At 49.8% G+C, this 24,217-nt stretch overlaps 1 protein-coding gene across 2 annotated transcripts; it reads left to right on the forward strand.

Annotated features, from left to right (window-relative positions):
• Window positions 1–2,821: 2,821 nt before the first annotated feature.
• Window positions 2,822–23,778, forward strand: ZAP70 (zeta chain of T cell receptor associated protein kinase 70). Of its 2 annotated transcripts, none has more exons than XM_068564577.1 (12): window positions 2,822–3,229; window positions 4,037–4,197; window positions 16,780–16,918; window positions 17,018–17,099; window positions 17,178–17,224; window positions 17,472–17,523; window positions 18,599–18,791; window positions 19,311–19,517; window positions 21,383–21,575; window positions 21,667–21,807; window positions 21,908–22,020; window positions 23,322–23,778. In XM_068564577.1, exons 1-12 carry the CDS (start codon window positions 2,828–2,830, stop codon window positions 23,443–23,445), a joined length of 1,854 nt encoding a protein of 617 aa, XP_068420678.1. In that variant the 5' UTR covers window positions 2,822–2,827; the 3' UTR covers window positions 23,446–23,778. The 2 variants fall into 2 exon arrangements, with proteins under 2 accessions (XP_068420678.1, XP_068420676.1); XM_068564575.1 differs by having other exon boundaries at window positions 2,828–3,229; window positions 18,608–18,791.
• Window positions 23,779–24,217: the final 439 nt, after the last annotated feature.

The raw sequence follows: 24,217 nt of genomic DNA on the forward strand, positions 1-24,217 counted from the left end.
ATACCTAGGAGCCCTTCTGACTCTTTTAAAACACTCTTCTGGGATGGTGACCTGCATCTCCAGGTCCCCGATTAATCACCTGCCTGTAACTATCGGGACATCCAAGACCCCCACAGCCCTGGCTCTCCCAACCCCAGCGTCAGACGCTATCTGGTTAGAACGCAGATTCCGGCCCCTCCTCCAGCTGCGCTGATTCAGACCTCACCTGATTCCTGCTCTAGTATCTTCCTCTTGGCCCCAGTGTCCATCCTTGCGTGTTCCTGAACGCCCAGGGAAAGGCAGCCTTTCTCAATCCACAAAAACTTGCTTTGCACCCCCTGCTTACAATTGCTTAAGTAAGAAGGGTACCCAAGGACCCTTCCTTGAATGCAAAACTATGCCTGGGTGGCCTTAAGTGGGCCCATCTCAGTAGAGAAACGACCAGAAACTGTTAAGGGGAAATAATTTTTTTCAACAGTATCTAAAAACTTACAGATATACAGAAAACGGAACAACTAGTTGTACAAATTATCCACCCCCTAGATCCTACAATGGACATTTTGCTATATTTGCTTTTTCACATACAGTTAATCCTCATTGTTATTGGTTTCCATATCTGCCAGTTCGCCTACTTGCTAAAATTTATGTGTAACCCCCAAAACCAATGCTCGCTGTGCTTACACGGTCATTGGAGGGCGTGCGCAGAGTGGTGTGAAATTTGAGTCAACCGACGTGCTGGTTCTGCGAGGTTGAGCAAGGCGATGCTTTTCCTTCTCGGTTCAGCTCATACTGTAAATAAGTCTCTTTCTCACAGTCTATTTAGTGCCACATTTTTGTGCTTTTCGTCGGTGATTTCACTGTTTAAATGGCCCCCAAGGACAGTGCTGAGGTGCTGTCTAGTGTTCCTAAGTGCAAGAAGGCTGGGCTGTGCCTCACAGAAAAAGTATGTGTTGGGTAAGCTTATAGTTATAGGGCTGCTGGCCAAGAGCTCAATGTTAATGAATCAACAATATAATTATGTAAGTTGTCTTTAAACAGAAGTACATAAAACAAGGTTATGTACTGATCGGTTGATGAAAATATTGTGACCAGAGGCTTCAAGGAACCTAACACTGGATTTCTTCTAGAAACAATGGCTCAGTGCTTCCTAATTCAATACTTTATAGAAATACTGTGAATAGCAGGACTCAACTATATCAATCTGCTTATCCATCCATCCATCAACATTATTATTATTATTATTTTTTAATTTAATTTAATTTAGTTTTATTTATTTATTTATGGCTGTGTTGGGTCTTCGTTCCTGTGCGAGGGCTTTCTCTAACTGCGGCAAGTGGGGGCCACTCTTCATCGCGGTGCGCGGGCCTCTTACTATCGCGGCCTCTCTTGTTGCGGAGCACAAGCTCCAGACGCGCAGGCTCAGTAATTGTGGCTCACGGGCCTAGTTGCTCCGCGGCATGTGGGATCTTCCCAGACCAGGGCTCGAACCCGTGTCCCCTGCATTGGCAGGCAGATTCTCAACCACTGCGCCACCAGGGAAGCCCAACATTATTTTTTGGATGCCTTTCAAAGTAAATTACAGTCATCACTACCCATCACACCTAGATATTTCTGCACGCAGATCATTGACCAGGGTTCCATATTTTATGGTTCTTTTTTTACTGAGGGGCCCAAATACAATAAAATGAACAATTCAAGTTGGTACTTTCTCTGAATTTATTTTTTCATTTTCACATTAATTTAATTTTACATTCTCTGAATTTTGAGCAATTCAGACGCCTGTGTAACACAACGCTTCTCCAGATATTGGATATTACCATCACCCTAGAAAGTTGAAGGTGGATAATTTCAGGTTAGATATCTGCCTCACCAGATATCTATTTATCTAAATGTCCTTAATTCCTCCTCCCCATATAGGGTCATACTTTCCAATCACACACCTCATTTTGTTTAATGACTGTATCGCAGTTCACATTGGAGTTAAATCCTAATGCATTTAACCAATCCCCTATTAATGGATATTCAGATCAGTTTATGCTTTCTAGACGCTCGTTCATGAAGGCAGAGGGGGCAGGGCTAAGGGGAATATCTAAGGTTGCTGGGAAAGGGTCAGAGGAAAGAGTCGGGAAGGCTAATGGAGTCAAGGTCCTTTGATGAGCAAAGTTGTTCCAGCTTCCGGGCCCTGGCACTTGCTGTTCCTTCTGCCAGATGTGCTCTCCTCCATGCTTTTGGAGAAGTGGGCTCCTCCTTATCCTTCGGATCTCAGCTCAAATGCTACCTCCCCAAAGAATGTGACCATCCCAGCTACAGTGGCTTCTTCCCTCTTGATCTCACTCTATTTATTTCCTTTAGAACACTGACTTCAATCTGTAATTATTTTTGTCTCTCCTTGTTTATTGCATCCCCTCTCCCTCAGACTGTTATCTTCAGGAGGGGCAGGGACCATGTCTCTTATTCACCCATATCTCCAGCCTGAAACACAGTAAGAATTCAACACGTGTTTGGGAGGTGGATGAATGGTTCCAGGTGCTGTTGTGTGGTGGCGAGTGGGGCGCTCCGTACTAGGTTTGAAAAGTCAAAGGCTGGTTTGAGACTCCCCAGTCTTGAGTCCCGCAGGCTTGGCCTCCTTTCCAAGTTGACTCCGGCACAAATCAGGCTCTGCACGATCGGCACGTTCAGCTGTGCCGCACGGATGCCCTTTAATGCGGGCTCTCTCCTACTATCTCTGGGTACGATGGACGGGTTCAGGAAGGGAAACCGAGGCTCTGACGTGCCCCCAATCCCGCTCTGAACCCACAGAGTCTGAAGAGGCGCAGGGGCCCGCACCCTGCTCAGGGCAGCGGCGGCGATGCCGGACCCCGCGGCGCACCTGCCCTTCTTCTACGGCAGCATCTCGCGCGCCGAGGCCGAGGAGCACCTGAAGCTGGCGGGCATGGCCGACGGGCTCTTCCTGCTGCGCCAGTGCCTGCGCTCTCTGGGCGGCTATGTGCTCTCGCTCGTGCACGACGTGCGCTTCCACCACTTCCCCATCGAGCGCCAGCTCAACGGCACCTACGCTATTGCGGGCGGAAAAGCGCACTGCGGCCCCGCTGAGCTCTGCGAGTTCTATTCGCGCGACCCAGACGGGCTGCCTTGCAACCTGCGCAAGCCGTGCAACCGGCCGTCGGGGTTTGAGCCACAGCCCGGGGTCTTCGACAGCCTACGCGATGCCATGGTGCGCGACTACGTGCGCCAGACTTGGAAACTAGAGGTGAGAGCGCGGGGCCGAAGGGGCGGGCCCTGGGAGGGCGGGGCCGGAGGGGACCAGGTTTTGGGAGGGGGCGGGTCTTGGGTGGGCGGGTCTGGAGGGAGGGCCTTGGGGACTGGGCCGGAGGGGCGGGCCTTGGGAAGGCGGGGCCTGGAAGGGCGGGCCCTTGGGGCCGAAGGAGCAATGGAACTGGGGGAGAGTGGTGGTCTTCGCGGTCTTCGCCAGCCTGTATTATGCTGTGCTGCGCTCGTTTTAGATGCTGGAGGGTTGGGGCCTGACTGGGGGCGGGCCTAGGAGGAGGCCTCGGAAACAGGGGCCTGAGCGATGCTATAGTGCTTGTCCGAGGCAGATGGCAAAGTGGAGGTCGGGGTAGGTGGAGGTCACGCTGAGTCCAGAGGAGGCGAGGCTTGGGCTGGGAGAGGGGCCTGAGAGGATGGTGGGGGCGGTGCTCTGGGGTAGGTTGGCTGGCAGGGGCGGTGGGTTGTGGTCTTCGACAGCATGCAGTGCACCACAGGGCGCGATTACCAGTGTCAGATCTTCAAGCTGGAGATGCGCTTGGGGCCGGCTAGAAGTGGGGGCCTGGGCCGTGGCCCTGGATGGGCGGGGCCTGGATGGCTTGGGGCGGGACCATGGAGATGAGGGGGCGTGGCTGTCCTTAACAGCCTAAAAGACTCACCCCCTAGGTGCGCCTGGGTGGGTGGGGTGTCTCATGTGGAAGAGGCAATTGGGAGGGTCCAGGAGATGAAAGAGGTGTCCTGTGGCCGCCTACTTGGAGACACAAGTCTTCTCCACCCTCCCTTTCTTCCCTAGGGCGAGGCCCTGGAGCAGGCCATCATCAGCCAGGCCCCTCAGGTGGAGAAGCTCATTGCCACGACGGCTCACGAGCGGATGCCCTGGTACCACAGCAGCCTGACGCGCGAGGAGGCGGAGCGCAAACTCTACTCAGGCTCACAGACGGACGGCAAGTTCCTGTATGTGGAGCTTGGAGCCTGGGGCTTTGGGGCGGTGAGGCTGGGGCAGACCTCAGTTTGAAGGTGGGCGATGAGGGGTGTGCCTGCGCTCACAAGTGCGAGTGGGTAGTGCTTTTCTGAGTGTGCGCAGGGACGTGATATGCGAAAGGGACAGCAGTGGTGAGGACTTCAGAGTTGGGCGGCTTGGGTTGGAATCCAGCGTCTGCTACTTACCAGCTGGGAACGCTGGGCAGGTATCAGAGCTGCCTACTTGGATTTCCTCTCCTGCATTCACCAAATATTTGTTGAACAGCTACCACATGCACTGTTCCGGGCATTGAGGACGTGGCAGTGCACAGGACAGAAACAAATCCCCGTCCTTGTGGAGCAGGTAGACAAAGAAGGATGAATCGCTAAAACATAGAGTATGTCAGACGGTGGCAAGTGCTGTATGTGGAGCTGGGGAGGGGGGCTCCAAGTTGAGCTTAGGTGGCCAGAAAAGCCCTCTCCGATCGGGTGGCTTCTGCGTAAAGAACCGAAGGCGGTGAGAAGTGGGCTGTGAGCTCTCTGGGAGAAGGTGTTCCTGGCAAGAACACAGACCAGGAGGAGGTTCTTGGCATGTTCCAGAAGCAGCAAGGAGGCCAGTGTGCTCGGAGCTTAGTAAGTGAGGACTGGAGTGGGAGGGGGAGAAGGCAGGGAGGTGACTTTGGCTTTGACCCTGAGTGAGGTAGGAGCCCTGGGAGAGCATTGAAGCAACTCCCTCTAACTGCACTGTGGATGAAGGTAGTACCTACCCAAGGGTCTCTTATGAGATCGCAGGAATTAATAAGTGTAAAGCAATAGTATAGTATCTGGCATATACTAAACATGCACTAAGTGTTATCTTAAGTGGGTGAATGTGCGTATCTCTGTCTGAGCATGAGCCACAGCTGAACCATGTGGCTGTTCGTGAGTTTGTTATTATGAAAGAGTCTGTCTAAAGCCCCCTGCTGGGGCTGCTGCTTTCTGGTCTGGACATGGGTTCGTTGTATAGCAGATGTTATCCAGATGTCAGCTGAGGCCACTCAGGCCTTGAGATTTGGAGAAACTTGGTGCCTGTCTCTTTCCTGTGACCTCAGGAAGTCTAGCATCCTCCCCTTGAGATGTTAATTCTCAAGGGTCTCCCTTCTCATGGTTGCTTCTTGGCCTGAGATCCTGCCTGGCTGAATCCTTGCTCTCACCCACCTCCCCGCCAGGCTGTTCCCTCTCCTGGGGCCATCCCACTTGGAGGAACTGACCCCTTTCCCTTGATTTCCCCCACCTATGTGAGGTTTGAGCATGCGTACCAGATTACCTGCAGGTCTCCCACAAGATGCAGGTCCCTCTACAAGACTCTACTGTCAGCTGATAAAATAATTTTTTTTTCACCCTGCCTAACAGATTTAGGCTGTAAATTTAGGCTGTAATTGCATGTTACAGATAATACTCAGCTGCAAGGACGGCTTGTGAACAACTTAAGATAGGTCTGTTTTCTCTAAGAGGGAAACTCAACTTTGCATTTGTATCAGTTAGCTTTTGCTGTGTAACAAGCTGTCCCAAGACTTACTGACTCAAAACAATAGTTTATTACTTCTCATGATTCTGTGAGTCAGCTGAGTAGTCCTTCTGGTTTAGGTCAGCTGGGCCGGGACTGAATAGGTTGGGATGACCATGGCTCTGGCTATTGGCTCAGTGTCACCTGGGCGATAGGGATGAGTAGGCTACAGTGCTGTCATCATCGAGCAGGCTAGCCTGGACGTGTTCACATGGTGGTGGTTGCAGGGTTCCCAAGAACAGTCAGAGAAGGCAAGTTACAATACACAAGCACTTTTCAAGCCTCTGCTTGTGTAATGTTACTGATGTCCTCTTGGCCAAAGCAAGCCACTTGGCCCAGACCAGAGTCACTGTGGGGAAGGGACTACCCAAGGGAGAGGAATTGAGGCAGCCAGTTTTGCAAACAGTCTATCAGAGGAGTAGAACAAGGAGGCCATAATGAGGGTGATGGACATCTCAAACGTGGGCATTTGGGGCATCTTTCCTTTTGGACTATGAACTTGAAGGCAGAGCCTGCATCTGGTCCTTCTAGAGGGCTCCACCTTCTAGTGATGGCTGGTACTTGTCCAGATGTTTGTTACCTGCTTCATCAGAATGCTGCATGCTCCCCCTCTCAAGCGTGATGCTTACTGAAACCTTCTTGACCATTGGTCACACATCTCCCCACGTTCACATCTCACTTGCTCTTGCACATGTAACCTCAGGTACCTGAGTGTCCAGGGGCTCTCTCTAAGCCGGACACAACGAAGGGGGGTTCTCCAACTTTCCTGTTGGTGCAGCCAATTCTTTCTCCTTGTAGCTGCTTTCTCCTTTGTAACATGTAATTTCATTTTTCTTTCTTTTTACAATCTAGGTTCCGTTCTCTGGTTTCATCTCATGTCCCCAGTTCAGCCTTTCATCACCTCACAGTCTTTGCCTCTCTTTTGACTTGGTTTTTCTTTCTTTTTCTTTCCTCCCCACCCCTCCCTTCCCCCATCTCGCCTTCCTACCTCACACAAACACACGTACTCATAGAGATAATGATTCCACCATTCCAATGGTTTAAAACTTTCTCCCAGATTCCCTAAGGCCCCCGACAGTATCAAAAGATTCTCGGGGGAGGGGGTGGAAGAAGTGAGTAGAGGGTGGAGCAGGGGGGGATTCTGAGCCCCATCCCAGCTCAGCTTTTTTTTTTTTTAATTAATTAATTAATTAATTAATTTTTGGCTGTGTTGGGTCTTCATTGCTGTGTGCGGGCTTTCTCTAGTTGTGGCGAGCAGGGGCTACTCTTCCTTGTGGTGCACGGGCTTCTCATTGTGGGGGCTTCTCTGGTTGTGGAGCACGGGCTCTAGGTGCATGGGCTTCGGTAGTTGTGGCACGCGGGCTCCAGTAGTTGTGGCTTGCGGGCTCTATAGCGCAGGCTCAGTAGTTGTGGAGCATGGGCTTAGTTGCTCTGCGGCATGTGGGATCTTTCTGGACCAGGGCTCGAACCCATGTCCCCTGCATTGGCAGGAGGATTCTTTTTTTTTTTTTTTTTTTTTTAATTAATTAATTTATTTATTTATGGCTGTGTTGGGTCTTCTTTCTGTGCGCGGGCTTTCTCCAGTTCGGGCGAGCGGGGGCCACTCTTCATCGCGGTGCGTGGGCCTCTCACTGTCGCGGCCTCTCCCATTGCGGAGCACAGGGTCCAGACGCGCAGGCTCCGTAGTGAGGCTCACGGGCCTAGTTGCTCCGCAGCATGTGGGATCTTCCCGGACCGGGGCTCGAATCCGTGTCCCCTGCATTGGCAGGCAGACTCTCAACCACTGCGCCAGCAGGGAAGCCCCGGCAGGAGGATTCTTAATCACTGCGCCGCCAGGGAAGTCCCCCAGCTCAGCTTTGACGTGTTTCATATCTTAAGTGTCTATGGAAGATGTTGCTTGACAAAGAATTCCACTGCCAAAAGGAAAAGTTTGCAGACTTTCTCCATTAACACAGCAGAGTTTATAACAGGCTTGGAGTTAACCAGTCTGTTGGGATAAGAGGAATCTCTGGAGAACCAGCCAGCGGCTGTAGGTTCTTTGGATATCGAGGTGGCTTGAAGTCTCAGAGGTGCGTAGGACCAGCATTGGCCACAGGAGGCTGAGGCTGAGGGAGCTAGGATCTGGATACAGTATAGAGACTGGGGCTGATGCTGGGGTTCAGAAGCAGTTGGAGCAGTGACATTATGAGGGACAGTGGATCATGCAGGGAAATTTCAAGAGACCAGAAGCCACCACCATGAACCAGACTCCTGGAAAATTAGGCAGGGCATGCTTCTGACAGAAGCACAGTAGATTTTTCTTGTGGTTCCTGTTGTCAATAACTGCTTTCTCAGTATGTGTGTAGTTAGGGGCTGAAGGTCAAAGCTGTAGGCACAGAACCTCTCATGGGGCAGGGGTGAAGGAACATCCCTGATGCATCATGATGCCTGGGACAAGCCCAGGACTGGTCTAGTTCTGTGGTAAGGGTGCGGGTATGATAGAAAGACACACCACTGTGGCCTGGCATGCTTACCAGTGACCACTGTTCAGAGCTGCTGATGAATGGATGGAATTATACCTAATGATGTTTGCCGTCAAAGGTCGCTTCCTTTCTGCATAATTGCAGCATCTGTGGGACTGGTTGATTCAACTTGGAAAGACACTTGAACCCTGGAAAGGGCCTTCAAGAACATATTGTTAATTGTTTCTTAATGGATCACGGACCCCTTTGGGAATTTTAGTGAAGCTGAACCCTTCTCACAATCCCCGAAACATATTTACCCCAAAGATTATGCCTACAGTTATATGAGATCATGGTTGATCCTGAACCTCATCTTTGGAGCCCTGAAGTCTGGGTTAGTTCTGTTTTTTCATTTTACATGTGAGGAAACTGGGGCACACGGAGAAGAAGCAACTTGCTGTGGCTGGGCTGGGTGTCAGTCCCATGTAGCAATTAATTGGAGAGTCAGAAATGGATTTGCATCCTGGCTCTACCCCTAATCAACTGTGCAGTTTAGGCAAAAGATGTAGTGTTCTTGAGCCTCAGCTTCCTCCTCTGTAAAATGTGGATGATAATAGGACAAGGTAGGTATCTTGTGGAGAATGCTGTGAAGATTAAATGACAAATATGTGAAGAATTTAGAACCAGTATCTTAATAAATGGTAGCTCTTATTTTTTTCACTGTTATCAGGTTCTATATATTATTTTTAAACTGGAGGGAATTCCCTGGCAGTCCAGTGGTTAGGACTCCATGCTTCCATTGCAGGGGGCACAGGTTTGGTCCCTGGTTGGGGAATTAAGATCCCGCAAGTCTCATGGCATAGCCAAAAAAAAAAAAAAAAGGGGAGATACAAGTTGATTTCTTAGCCTGTACCTCTAGTTTAAGTTCAGGCTTGAACTGCAAGGATGAAGAACTGCCACCACCTGGTGGTTTTTTTGGTAAATAAAGTAGAATTTGTGACATTGAAATATATATGGTGACCACACCAGTATAGTAGTCTTTGCCTACGTGGGATTGGTGGCTGCTCTTTTGTGAACTCACATGTCTCTTTCCAAAGACAGTGTATCAGTTAGCCTTTGCTGTGTAACAAACCACACTAAACTGTTGTAGCTTAAAATAACATTCATTTATTCACCCTTGATTCAATGGGGTGGCAATTTGGGCTTAGTTCAGCTGGGTGGTTATTCAGCTGGTTTCTTTTGAGCTCACTTGTGTGGCCACCGTCAGCTGAAGGATTGACTGGGCCTTGATGGTCTGGGATGGCCTCACTCACATGTCTGGCAGATGGCAGCCTGGGATGCTTTGGTTCTCCTTCATATGGCTTCTCCAACAGGCTAGTGTGGACTCATTTCCATGGTCATTGCAGGGCTGCCAGGAGAAGCAAGAAAGGGCAGGCAAGCCCCAGTGTCAACCACTTTTCCAGCCTCTCCTTGTGTCCTGTTTGCTAATGTCTTATTGACCAAAGCAAGTCACATGGTCAGTCCCTGATTCAGGAGATACAGAACTAGATTCCACTTATTGATAGGAAGAAAGGTCTAATATTGTGCTGTTTTTTTTCAATATTCCACACACGTTTGCTGGTGAGTGGCTGAGCATTGAGATTTTTTATTTTTTGTTTTTTTGAATTTTTGAATTTTATTTATTTTTTATACAGCAGGTTCTTATTAGTTATCTATTTTATACATATTAGTGTATACATGTCAATCCCAATCTCCCAATTCATCTCACCCCCCCCCCCACCACCACTTTCCCCCCTTGGTGTCCATATGTTTGTTCTCTACATCTGTGTCTCTATTTCTGCCCTGCAAACCGGTTCATCTGTACCATTTTTCTAGGTTCCACATATATCTGTTAATATACGATATTTGTTTTTCTCTTTCTGACTTACTTCACTCTGTATGACAGTCTCTAGGTCCATCCACGTCTCTATAAATGACCCAAGTTCGTTCTTTTTTATGGCTGAGTAATATTCCACTGTATATATGTACCACATCTTCTTTATGCATTCATCTGTCGATGGGCATTTAGGTTGCTTCCATGACCTGGCTATTGTAAATAGTGCTGCAATGAACATTGGGGTGCATGTGTCTTTTTGAATTATGGTTTTCTCTGGATATATGCCCAGTAGTGGGATTGCTGGATCATATGGTAATTCTGTTTTTAGTTTTTTAAGGAACCTCCATACTGTTCTCCATAGTGGCTGTATCAATTTATATTCCCACCAACAGTGCAAGAGGGTTCCCTTTTCTCCACACCCTCTCCAGCATTTGTTGTTTGTAGCTTTTCTGATGATGCCCATTCTAACTGGTGTAAGGTGTTACCTCATTGTAGTTTTGATTTGCATTTCTCTAATAATTAGTGATGTTGAGCAGCTTTTCATGTGCTCCTTTGCCATCTGTATGTCTTCTTTGGAGAAATGTCTATTTAGGTCTTCTGACCATCTTTTGATTGGGTTGTTTGTTTTTTTAATATTGAGCTGCATGAGCTGTTTATATATTTTGGAGATTAATCCTTTGCTACTGATTCGTTTGCAAATATTTTCTCCCATTCTGAGGGTTGTCTTTTCGTCTTGTTTGTAGTTTCCTTTGCTTTGCAAAAGCTTTTAAGTTTCATTAGGTCCCATTTGTTTATTTTTGTTTTTATTTCTATTACTCGAGGAGGTGGATCAAAAAAAATCTTGCTGTGATTTATGTCAAAGAGTGTTCTTCCTATGATTTCCTCTAAGAGTTTTATAGTGTCTGGTCTTACATTTAGGTCTCTAATCCATTTTGAGTTTATTTTTGTGTATGGTGTTAGGGAGTGTTCTAATTTCATTCTTTTACATGTAGCTGTCCAGTTTTCCCAGCACCACTTATTGAAGAGACTGTCTTTTTGCCATTGTATATCCTTGCCTCCTTTGTCATAGATTAGTTGACCATAGGTGCATGGGTTTATCTTTGGGCTTTCTATCCTGTTCCATTGATCTGTATTTCTGTTTTTGTGCCAGTACCATATTGTCTTGATTACTGTAGCTTTGTAGTATAGTCGGAAGTCAGGGAGTCTGATTCCTCCAGCTCCATTTTTTCCCCTCAAGGCTGCTTTGGCTATTCGGGGTCTTTTGTGTCTCCATACAAATTTTAAGATTTTTTTGTTCTAGTTCTGTAAAAAATGCCACTGGTAATTTGATAGGGATTGCATTGAATCTGTAGATTGCTTTGGGTAGTATAGTCATTTTCAGAATATTGATTCTTCCAATCCAAGAACATGGTATATCTCTCCATCTGTTTGTGTCATCTTTGATTTCTTTCATCAGTGTCTTACAGTTTTCTGAGTACAGGTCTTTTACCTCCTTAGGTAGGTTTATTCCTAGGTATTTTATTCTTTTTGTTGCAATGGTGAATGGGATTGTTTCCTTAATTTCTCTTTCTGATCTTTCATTGTTAGTGTATAGGAATGCAAGAGATTCCTGTGCATTAATTTTGCATCCTGCAACCTTACCAAATTCATTGTTTAGCTCTAGTAGTTTCCTGGTGGCATCTTTAGGATTATCTATGTATAGTACCATGTCATCTGCAAACAGTGACAGTTTTACTTCTTCTTTTCCAATTTGTATTCCTTTTATTTCTTTTTCTTCTCTGATTACTGTGGCTAGAACTTCCAAAACTATGTTGAATAATAGCGATGAGAGTGGACATCCTTGCCTTGTTCCTGATCTTAGAGGAAATGCTTTCAGTTTTTCACCATTGAGAATGATGTTTGCTGTGGGTTTGTCGTATATGGCCTTCATTATGTTGAGGTAGGTACCCTCTGTGCCCACTTTCTGGAGAGTTTTTGTCATAAATGGGTGTTGAATTTTGTCAAAAGCTTTTTCTGCATCTATTGAGATGATCATATAGTTTTTATTCTTCAATTTGTTAATATGGTGTATCACATTTGATTGATTTGTGTGTATTGAAGAATCCTTACATCCCTGGGATAAATCCCACTTGATCATGGTATATGATCCTTTTAATGTGTTGTTGCATTCTGTTTGCTAGTATTTTGTTCAGGATTTTTGCTTCTGTATTCATCAGTGATATTGGTCTGTAATTTTCTTTTTTTGTAGTGTCTTTTTCTGGTTTTGGTATCAGGGTGATGGTGGCCTCAGAATGAGTCTGGGAGTGTTCCTTCCTCTGCAGTTTTTTGGAAGAGTTTGAGAAGGATAGGGGTTAGCTCTTCTCTAAATGTTTGATAGAATTCACCTGTGAAGCCATCTGGTCCTGGACTTTTGTTTGTTGGAAGATTTTTAATCACAGTTTCAATTTCAGTGCTTGTGATTGGTCTGTTCATATTTTCTATTTCTTCCTGCTTCAGTCTTGGAAGGTTATACCTTTCTAAGAATTTGTCCATTTTTTCTAGCTTGTCCATTTTATTGGCATAGAGTTGCTTGTAGTAGTCTCTTAGGATGCTTTGTATTTCTGCGGTGTCTGTTGTAACTTCTCCTTTTTTGTTTCTAATTTTATTGATTTGAGTCCTCTCCCTCTTTTTCTTGATGAGTCTGGCTAAAGGTTTATCAATTTTGTTTATCTTCTCAAAGAACCATCTTTTAGTTTTATTGATCTTTGCTATTGTTTTCTTTGTTTCTATTTCACTTATTTCTGCTCTGATCTTTATGATTTCTTTCCTTCTGCTAACTTTGGGTTTTGTTTGTTCTTCTTTCTCTAGTTCCTTTAGGTGTAAGGTTAGATTGTTTATTTGAGATTGTTCTTGTTTCTTGAGGTAGGCTTGTATTGCTATAAACTTCCCTCTTAGAATTGCTTTTGCTGCATCCCATAGGTTTTGGATCATCGTGTTTTCATTGTAATTTGTGTCTAGGTATTTTTTGATTTCCTCTTTGATTTCTTCAGTGATCTCTTCGTTACTTAGTAACGTATTGTTTAGCCTCTATGTGTCTGTGTTTTTTACATTTTTCCCCCCTGTAATTGATTTCTAATCTCATAGCGTTGTGGTCAGAAAAGATGCTTGATGTGATTTCAATTTTCTTAAATTTACCGAGGCTTGATTTGTGACCCAAGATGTGATCTATCCTGGAGAATGTTCCGTGTGCACTTGAGAAGAAAGTGTAATCTGCTGTTTTTGGATGGAATGTGCTATAAATATCAATTAAATCTATCTGGTCTATTGTGTCATTTTAGCTTGTGTTTCCTTATTTATTTTCATTTTGGATCATCTGTCCATTGGTGTAAGTGAGATGTTAAAGTACCCCACTATTATTGTGTTACTGTCGATTTCCTCTTTTATAGCTGTTAGCAGTTGCCTTATGTATTGAGGTGCTTCTATGTTGGGTGCATATGTATTTATAATTGTTATGTCTTCTTCCTGGATTGATCCCTTGATCATTATGTAGTGTCCTTCCTTGTCTCTTGTAACATTCTTTATTATTATTTTTTTTATTATTATTATTTTTTTATTTTATGTGGGATCTTCCCAGACCAGGGCTCGAACCCATGTCCCCTGCACTAGCAGGTGGACTCCCAACCACTGCGCCACCAGGGAAGCCCAACATTCTTTATTTTAAAGTCTATTTTATCTGATATGAGTATAGCTACTCCAGCTTTCTTTTGACTTCCATTTGCATGGAATATCTTTTTCCATCCCCTCACTTTCAGTCTGTGTGTGTTCCTGGGTCTGAAGTGGGTCACTTGTAGACAGCATATATATGGGTCTTGTTTTTTGTATCCATTCAGCGAGCCTGTGTGTTTTGGTTGGAGCATTTAATCCATTCACGTTTCAGGTAATTATTGATATGTATGTTCCTGTTACCATTTTCTTAATTGTTATGGGTTTGTTTTTGTAGGTCCTTTTCTTCTCTTGTGTTTCCCACTTAGAGAAGTTCCTTTAGCATTTGTTGTGGAGCTGGTTTAGCGGTGCTGAATTCTCTTAGCTTTTGCTTGTCTGTAAAGCTTTTGATTTCTCCGTCGAATCTGAACGAGATCCTTGCCGGGTAGAGTAATCTTGGTTGTAGGTTCTTGCCTTTCATCACTTTAAATATATTGTGCCACTCCCTTCTGGCTTGTAGAGTTTCTGCTGAGAAATCAGCTGTTAACCTTATGGGAGTTCCCTTGTATGTTATTTGTCATTTTTCCCTTGTTGCTTTCAATAATTTTTCTTTGTCTTTAATTTTTGTCAGTTTGATTGCTATGTGTCTCGGCATGTTTCTCCTTGGGTTTATCCTGCCTGGGACTCTCTGTGCTTCCTGGACTTGGGTGGCTATTTCGTTTCCCATGTTAGGGAAGTTTTCGACTATAATCTCTTCAACTATTTTCTTGGGTCCTTTCTCTCTCTCTTCTCCTTGTGGGATCCCTATAATGCAAATGTTGTTGCATTTAATGTTGTCCCAGAGGTCTCTTAGGCTATCTTTATTTCTTTTCATTCTTTTTTCTTTATTCTGTTTCTTGGTAGTGAATTCCACCATTCTGTCTTCCAGGTCACTTATCCGTTCTTCTGCCTCAGTTATTCTGCTATTGATTCCTTCTAGTGTATTTTTCATTTCAGTTATTGTATTGTTCATCTCTGTTTGTTTGTTCTTTAATTCTTCTAGGTCTTTGTTAAACACTTCTTGCATCTTCTCGATCTTTGCCTCCATTCTTTTTCTGAGGTTCTGGATCATCTTCACTATCATTATTCTGAATTTTTTTTCTGGAAGGTTGCCTATCTCCACTTCATTTAGTTGTTTTTTGGGGTTTTATCTTGTTCCTTCATCTGGTACAAAGTCCTCTGCCTTTTCATTTTCCTTATCTTTCTGTCAATGTGGTTTTCTTTCCACAGGCTGCAGAATTGTAGTTCTTCTTGCTTCTGCTGTCTGCCCTCTGGGCATTGAGCTTTTGTTGCCAGTTCAAAACTTAAGGTTTTGACCTTACAAAGTATTTTCACTTCTCAAAAGAAGAGAACTAGTAGTTAGAGACAATCACCTCCAGGCCAGCCCACCAGTCTAGTTATGGAAGCTCCTTCCTTTCTGTGGGACATTTGCATTTCTTAGTTTGTTGTGGGATTCTCTTCCTTGTCTTTGGTGCTCCCCCATTGCTCCCCACCCTGTTTCCTATCGCCACGTTTCCAGGTAGGCTGCCCTGGTCACTATGTCAGCCTTCACTGCATTGTTCTTTGGGGAACTTGCTGTCCGGGAAAGGATGGGATATTCACAGCCACCCCTCCATCCCTCACTCATGTTTTGCCATGGAGATTTAAGGGACATTTCTCCATCTCTTTGGCCTAAGGAAGGGTTGCAAGGTGGGCTCATGTCTATCTTGTTCACCACTGTACTCCTGCCCTTAGAATAGTGCCTGGCATGTAGTCAACACTTAGTAAACATTTGTCCAGTGAATTAATATCCATGGGCAGGGCCTAAGCCCTGAGAGTTTACACTCTGATGGTGCCCAACTGTGGGTCATCCCATGGCTATTTCCTGCTGTGCGCTCCCAGCCAGCTCTTGTGTAACTTAGCTCAATCCCCTAGATTATTGGTCTGTTGTCTACAGTGTCCACAGAGCCTGAGACCACCTCCAGAAACAGCTGCCCCTTCCTCCTCCATTAGAAATCTACACTTAACCCTGGAATAGAAACTTGTGCCAGGAACTCAAGACAAAACTATTTTGTGGGAGATGCCGACTAGTTTTACAATGGGATGGGAGGGTGCAGGTGGCCCTAAATTGGTCCCTGTGTGTGTTTGTGTGTGTGTATGTTTGTGTGTGCATGTGTGTATGTGGTTGGACAGGTTCTTACTGCATGAAGGCACCATCTTTTAGGGGCCTAATTCTGATTGATAGACATGGAAGATTTATTTGTTTTGGCAAATTTCCAGAAGAGGACAATCAAGGGTTTCATTCTTTTAAAGGTCATCTGTTATGATAACTGGTGGGTCTCTTGTGATGGCAGGGTGACTTGTTCTGATGTGTACAAAGGTGCCCTGTGATCTAGCCATGGACTTGCACTTACCTTTATTGCTCTATGTATAGAAACAGCTTTGTCTCCCCAAGAGAATGGTCTTAAGTCTGTGTGTCCCCTGTGAGTGGCTCTGTGTCCACCATAGATGAAAAAATATCCCTCCATGAATCGCCGAGTATCTCCCCACCCCACACCTGTGGCCAAGTGTCCAGCCATGGGTGGCCTGGTATTCAGCCATGGAGGACCAGGTGTCCCCCAGTGTATGGCCAAGTGTTCCCCCCGAATGGCCAAGTGTGCAGCTGTGGGTGGCTGAGTATCAGGCCATGCAGGGCTGAATGTCCACCGTGGGTGGCCCAGTATTCCCCTGTGGATGGCCACATGCCTGCCCTTGGAAGACTGTGAACATGGCCATTCTCCTCTCTGCTCACCCCGGTGCCCCCTCCACCAGCCCCATTCACAGCATGTTACCAGTAGGTCTGGAGGTTGAGTGGGGCCTGACCTCAGCTCCCGCAGCCCCTGCCACTTCTCCATGAGGCTCTGGGGTGCGAGCCCATAGGGTGTGTGTGTGGGAACTGGGGCCTAGTAGGAGGGCACCACGGGGGAGGGGGCCCAGGTGGTTGTAGGGGTGACACCCCCTCCCTCCCCCGCCAGGCTGAGACCCCGGAAGGAGCAGGGCACTTATGCACTGTCTCTGATCTATGGGAAGACTGTGTACCACTACCTCATCAGCCAGGACAAGGCGGGCAAATACTGCATTCCCGAGGGGACCAAGTTTGACACGCTCTGGCAGGTAGGCCGCCCACACACCCTGTTGTGGGCAGAGGCTGCGGCGGGGTGCTCAGGCTCCTGGGGGGGAGGGGAGCCCCGGCCCTGACGCTCCTCCCTGCAGCTGGTGGAGTACCTGAAGCTGAAGGCCGACGGGCTCATCTACTGCCTGAAGGAGGCCTGTCCCAACAGCAGCGCCAGCTCAGGTGAGCGGGGCAGGGGGGGGCAGGGGTGAGCGGGAGACCCCAGCTCCCACCCCCTCACTGTCCCTTCTGCTCCCCCAGAGGCCGCTGCTCCCACACTCCCCGCCCACCCGTCCACATTCACCCAGGTGAGTCAGCAGCACCGTAGACTTGGGGCCTTGGGGATGGAGCTGGGTGGGCAATGGGTCCTGTTCCCAGGGTGGGGCTCCGGGTGGGAGATGGGGGGAGAGTGGGGCTGCCGTGAAACAGAAGAGGGTACCCCCAGCACCATCTCTGGGAGTCCACAGAGGATGTGGGTCTCATGAGAGGGGCTGGGTGCCCCCAGCTCTGGCTCTGCTGACCCTTGCTGACCCTTGCTGACCCCATGACCTTTAGCCTCAGAGACGGATCGACACGCTCAACTCAGATGGATACACCCCCGAACCAGGTGAGTCAGCAGAGATGGAGGTGTGTAGGGGTTCGTGTCAGACCAAGAGCAGGGTCCTGGCTGGGCCCTGGGGTGTGTCAGGGGAGGGACGTGTGCCAGGCCTGACCTGCGGCGGTGGGCCTGGTTGCCCTGTGCATGCGCTGTGCCTGCAGGTGTCCACGTGGGCACATGCATCATGCCCGCCTGTGAGCACGTGCCCGGGGGCATGCTGACGTGCAGGGGAGTAGACCTGGCCGAGCCTGGGCCACCCCGGGTACAGACACATCTGTTAAGCACCTACTACCTGCCAGTCGTGCTCCAAGCTCACTGAGTGTATGAGCTTTGCTGAATCCTCCCGACAAGCCACATGAGGCGGTCATGGTAATCATTCTCATTTTACAGAAGAGAAAGGAGGGCCAGGAACTGTCACGTCCCGCAGCTAGGCAGTGGTGGAGCTGGGGTTTGAACCTAAGGAGACTGGCTCCAGAGCCCAGGTCCCTAAAACACCCTGCCGCAGATGCTCGTGTGTTTCATGTGTGGATGTAAGCCTGTGCATGTGTGTGCAGAGAACATACACGGTTGCCTGTGCACAGAGAGGCTCATCTGGAGCCCTTGTACACATGGCTGCGTGGTGCATACGTAGACATGGGCAGGCGTGACATGGGTGCATACGTGTCAGTGCACGCACACCCATAGGTGTGCACACTCCAGCTGGTACTACATTGGTTACTTGTGCAGACACGCCTTTGGACCCCCATCACACACCGAGACATGGGTGAGAGTGTACATGGGTGTTATGCGTGAACACGCAGGGGCACACGTGTGTGCACACTCTAGCCATTGCACACATGGTTACATGTGCACATTAGAGTCCTCTTGGACGTGGCTTCCCAGCTCACCCACAGATGGGACCAGGAGCGCACACAAATGCACACACGCACATGAACACACACGTGTGCCCGTGCATGCTCTAGATGGTGCACCCTGTGCCTTGCGGCGCACGTGCCTGGTGGGCACCGAGGCTGCCCTGCCCTGCTCAGCCCCCCTCCCTCTCCCCGCTCCTGACTTGGGAGCACACGCCTGTGTGTGTGCCCAGCATGCCTAGTGTCCTCAGAGAAGCCGCGATCGATGCCCATGGACACCAGCGTGTACGAGAGCCCCTACAGCGACCCCGAGGAGCTCAAAAACAAGAAGCTCTTCCTGAAGCGCGAGAACCTCCTCATGGCTGACATAGAACTTGGCTGCGGCAACTTTGGCTCCGTTCGCCAGGGCGTCTACCGCATGCGCAAGTAGGCTGCCCAGCCCTGGTTGGGGAACCACTGTGGGAGGGGCAGAGGGGACGTTGCCTCCTAAGGCCTTGGGGGTTGGAACCAGGATGTGACTTCAGGTTGCCTGGGAAACAGACTCCGGGACAGGAAATTGCCTGCTAGGCGGGGTTACCTGGGGGAGCCCAGGGCAGCGCCCGAGAGAGAGTGAGAGGAGCAGGTCTGGGGCGGAGAGAAGTTGGGCTGAGCTGCAGATGCAGCAGAGTCCCCCTTGTCCGCTCCATCGGCTGGTCATTGGATACAGGCTGGTCACTTGGTACAGGCTGCCCCTGGGGAGGGTGACACTTTGAGCCGGTTCTTTTCAGCGAGGGCCAGTTCCTGGGCGGGGCTTGGCTGTGAGCTGTGAGCTGCAGGGAGGACTGGACGGCAAACCACAGCATCTACTACACAAGTCCAGGGAGAGGAGAGGCAGGTCGGGTGGGGATGAGGGGGCCGGGTCAGGCCCGTGCCAGCTCACGCGTGTCCCTCCGTGCGTCACGGCAGGAAGCAGATCGACGTGGCCATCAAGGTGTTGAAACAGAACACGGAGAAGGCGGACAAGGACGAGATGATGCGGGAGGCGCAGATCATGCACCAGCTGGACAACCCCTACATCGTGCGGCTCATCGGCGTCTGCCAGGCCGAGGACCTCATGCTGGTGATGGAGATGGCGGGCGGCGGGCCGCTGCACAAGTTCCTGCTTGGGAAGAAGTGAGCCTCTGGGCCGGCCAGGTGTTTGGGGCTGGGGGCAGGGGGGAATGATCCTGTCCACTCACGGGTGTGTTCCACACTCATTTCCTGCGTTTATAGACACACAGCTGCTGCCCACACTCACGCCCATGACAGATCTGACCCCAGGTTTGACTTTCGGCTCTGCCACTAACTGGTGTGACCCCAGCTGGGTTTCTTAATTCACCTGTGCCTCAAGTTTCCTCATCTGTACCACGGTGATGCACAGTATTTACGTCCAGGGGCTCTTGTGAGGGCCAAATAAGTTGCTGTCTATCAATAGAAAGTGCTCAGAACGGTGCCTGGCATTGCTTATAGGAGCTTTGTAAGTATTAGCTCTGCCACAACTGCCACCTCTGTTCTCTCGGCCAATTCGTGACGCACGGGAAGTTGCCGATGGTTGATGGTCTTTGACCTAAAGCAAGGTTGGAAAACTGCAGCCAGGCTTGTTTTGTACAGCCTGGTTTCGCATTTTTAAAGGTCTATGAAAAAAACAAAGAGGACTATGTGGCAGAGACCATATGTGTCCTGCAAAGGCTGAAATAGTTACTCTCAGGCCCTACAGAGAAAAAATTGGCCCATCTCTATTCCAAAGAAATTGCAGTTTCATTTGTGTTCCCTCGTGCCTGAAACTCTTACCCTCACGACACGATATTTTACACTCGCAGAGGCACATGACCTTGAACCCGAGCTCTTGCTGGAGTGCGTGCCTTCACCGGTCCCAGCTCATGTACTCAGTTATCCCACGGGTGTTTATTGGGCAATTTCTCTGTGACAGGGACCATTACCAGCACTTGGGATTATCAGCGAACAAAGAGACAAAGTTCTCTGCCCTGTATTTTGGTTGGGAAAGAGAGGCTTTAAATAATCATTATAATACCGTAAAGTATAGAGTATGTTGGAAGGTAAGTACTATGGAAAGGGGGTTGGGAATGTCAGGGTAGGAGGTGAGAAGTGAGAAGGTGAGGCAGCCACGTGCAGCTCTGGGGGAAGAGTGGTCCAGACAGGGCACAGCCGGTGCAAAGGTCCTGAGGTGCCTGGTGTGGTAGAGGAACTGTGAGTAGGGCCCCGAGGCTGAAGCAGAGTGAGTGCAGGGGAGGGGGGAGCTGACGTGGGCAGGGAGGTGATGGGGCAGATGGTGCAGGGCCTTGTGGGCCGTGGGGAGGACTTGGACATTTACCCTGAGTGAGGTGGGAGCCCTGGATGCTGTGAGCCGAGGAGGGGCAGGACCTGACTCCAGTGTGGGAAGGACAGACCGTGCCGGGTGAGGGCAGAGATGGCTGTTCTGGTCCAGGCTGGCAATGATGACGGCTGGGTCAGGGTGGCAGAAGCAGACGTGGAGAGAAGTAGGGGGATTCTGGAGGGATTTTGAAGTCAGGGCTGCCAGGGTTTGCTGACGGATTGGATATTGGGTGTGAGAAAGAGGAGCTGAGGGCAAGGCCAGTGCTTCTGAGTAAATGAAAAGATGGAGAAAGAGGAGTGTGTGTGTGTGTGTGTGTGCGCGCGCACGCATGCGTGTGTTTGTACAATCAGGAACTTGGCTTTGTCTTTATTATCTTTGAGATGCCCGTGAGACTCCCTGAGGGCACACAGAGGATGCAGGTAAATGTGTTAAGTCTGGGAATCCCAGTATATGGATGAAATTTAAGGCCTCGAACCTGGATGAGGGCAGAGGTTTGTGCCTGTTTTGCTCACGCCATGTCCCCCCGCCCCATGCCTGGCACACAGCAGGTGCCCAATAAGCATCTGTTGAACAGAGGCTCAGCTGGGTCAGAGAAGTGGGCTTTGCCCCCTTGGGGACTTGGGCTGTCCCCTCCCAGCTGCCCCTGCCTTCCCCTGCACCCCAGGGAGGAGATCCCCGTCAGCAACGTGGCGGAACTGATGCACCAGGTGTCCATGGGGATGAAGTACCTGGAGGAGAAGAACTTTGTGCACCGTGACCTGGCGGCCCGCAATGTCCTTCTGGTCAACCGGCACTACGCCAAGATCAGCGACTTTGGTCTCTCCAAGGCACTGGGTGCTGACGACAGCTACTACACTGTGAGCCCCTGGCCCTGGGGTGCCCAGGTGGAGGAGGCGGTGGTGTGGAGGGTCCCCGAGCCCTGTCCCGGCAGCATCTCCCACCCTCCAGGCTCGCTCGGCGGGGAAGTGGCCGCTCAAGTGGTACGCGCCTGAGTGCATCAACTTCCGCAAGTTCTCCAGCCGCAGTGACGTCTGGGGCTACGGGGTCACCATGTGGGAAGCCTTCTCCTATGGCCAGAAGCCCTACAAGGCAAGTGTGGGCAGAGGCGGGGGGACAGCTGGGTGGGAAGAGGGGCCGGGGGGAAGGGGCCCTGGTTACTCACATGTGTACTTGGCTCTGGCTTGAGCAGAAGATGAAGGGCCCCGAGGTCATGGCCTTCATCAAGCAGGGCAAGCGGATGGAGTGCCCACCAGAGTGTCCACCTGAAATGTACAAACTCATGAGTGACTGCTGGACCTACAAGTGAGTGCCAGCGGGCAGGAGGGTACCTGGCTGAACTGACACCCAGGCCTGGGGCAGGAAGTCGTGGTGCCCAGTAGTCCAACTAACTCATCCCACCCAAAGACTCACCCAATTCATGGCCTTTCCAACCCTCGGTACCTTTATTCCCCCTGCATCTATGCTCAACTCTCCCAACAGACTGACCCTACAATGCTCCAGTGGTCCAGCACCCCAGCACCCTACCTGCGGACACCCACTGCTCCAGCATCTAAAACCTCAGTCTCCCACCAGCCAATACTCAAATGATCCTGCAACACTCAGACAAGTCAGTACTGTGACCCAAACTATGATACCAATACTCAGGGCATGGGATAATACCCCATTATATAATTCCTGTTTCCGATCAGCCAACATTCAACACCTAATTACCCATTCAGGCCAACACCAAAGCACCCAGATACTCAATGCCCTCCCACCTCTGTCTGCTTGAAGCCTGGTGCTTGAACACGCCAACTCCTAACACCATCAATACCTCCCCTTCCCATCACACAACAGGCAACATGCACCCAAACAAGCTATTACCCTACACTAATATTGCAATGCACGGGCATTCCAATATTTGATACCTTTCCTGCCCTAGCATCCATTATTCCACTGGCCAACACCTTTCACACTGACACCCAAACACCCAAGCGCTCCAATAAATACACACCCTACTTATGATAAATGAATAAGAAATGATCAGCCCATCCCTTCTCCACCATGTATTAACTCAACCTCTATCAAGAAACAATACACCAACACCCCAACACCCAAAGAGGCTAGCACCTAACGCCCCAACGCAATACATGGATATTCCACACACATACCGGTAATACCCTGACTCTCCACTAGCTGAACCCATCCTCCATACGCCAATGTTCCTCTCCTTCGCGGGCAGCATACTTGCATCCGTGTGAGCCCGCGCCCAGCACCCAAATACCCTGGCCAAATACTCATGCTCAGTACATCAGCATTCAACATCCCAGCTCCCCGTGGTCAACAGTTGTCACCCCTACACTCAGGGAGCTCCCTTCCCTAAGTCTTCGCCAGTCAACACTCAGTATATGGTTCCCCTCCATCCTGGATGTCAGCCCTTCAACTAGGCGATACGGCAACCCCGGAATTGCAGTCCTCTCACACCCAGGAGACCCCTCCATTACCCGATACCCACCCCCCACCCCAGCCCCACTGCTTTCTGAGCCCCATGCATGTCCACCCACCAGCTGAAGTTGGGTTCTGGGGGTGTGGTCAGCAGTCTGGATCTCCCCAACCCCTCACAGGTGGGAGGACCGCCCAGACTTCCTGACCGTGGAGCAGCGCATGCGCACCTACTACTACAGCTTGGCAAGCAAGGCCGAGGACCCTGCCGCGTGCGGAAAGGGGGCCGAGGCTGCGTGTGTCTGAGCTCCAGCCTGCCAGCCCCTATGCCCCAGCTTTTCCTCCTGTGGCCTCAGCTCCCTCCCAGGACCTCCAGTCTGGCTGAGCCCAGCTCAGTTTCTCTCCCCTCCACCAGCTGGGCTGTGATAAGGCGGACAGCTCAGGCCTCCGGCCCACACTGGTCTAGTATTCCCTGCCCGGTCACCTGGCCCCTCTGGCTGGGGTAGGAGGCCGAGACCCAGGCAAGGTGGTCCTGGGCTGGAATCTACTGGGAGGCCCTGAGCTGAGGGGGCGTTGCTTACAGCAAGGACCCTCCTTCCTCTGGGCCCAGAAGGGCGGACTTCCGGAGTCCTCAGGTGGCAAGACCCCAATCATTGGAATAAACGCAGCTTCTCTCTCGTCTGAGATCCCTCATCTTTCTGGGGTGAGGGCGGGGGGACCAGGAAAGGGGCTGGGTCATCGGAAGGGGTCCATGAGAAGTGCCTGATGGTGCAACGCACGGGCATTCCAATATTTGATACAGCTTTTCTCGTGTGGGCCTGGGGGCTGGCTTTCCCGCCCTTGTGCCCTGGGGACATCTTTACCAGCGTGAGGGGCTGCAGCAGGTGAGCGTGGGGACTTAGGGTCCGCGTGACTGCTGGCCACTCAGCTCCCCGAGCCTCACGGACGGCGTGAGACAGGTGCTGCCCGTGTCCGCGGCGTGTTAACATCACCTGGAGAGAGTTTAGCACACGCTGATCCCGCCCCAGTCCGTGCATTTTAAGGTCTCTTCAGGTGATTCTATCATTCTGCCCCTTCT

This window comes from Eschrichtius robustus, chromosome 15 (assembly GCF_028021215.1).
Source record: "Eschrichtius robustus isolate mEscRob2 chromosome 15, mEscRob2.pri, whole genome shotgun sequence".
NCBI lineage: Eukaryota > Metazoa > Chordata > Mammalia > Artiodactyla > Eschrichtiidae > Eschrichtius > Eschrichtius robustus.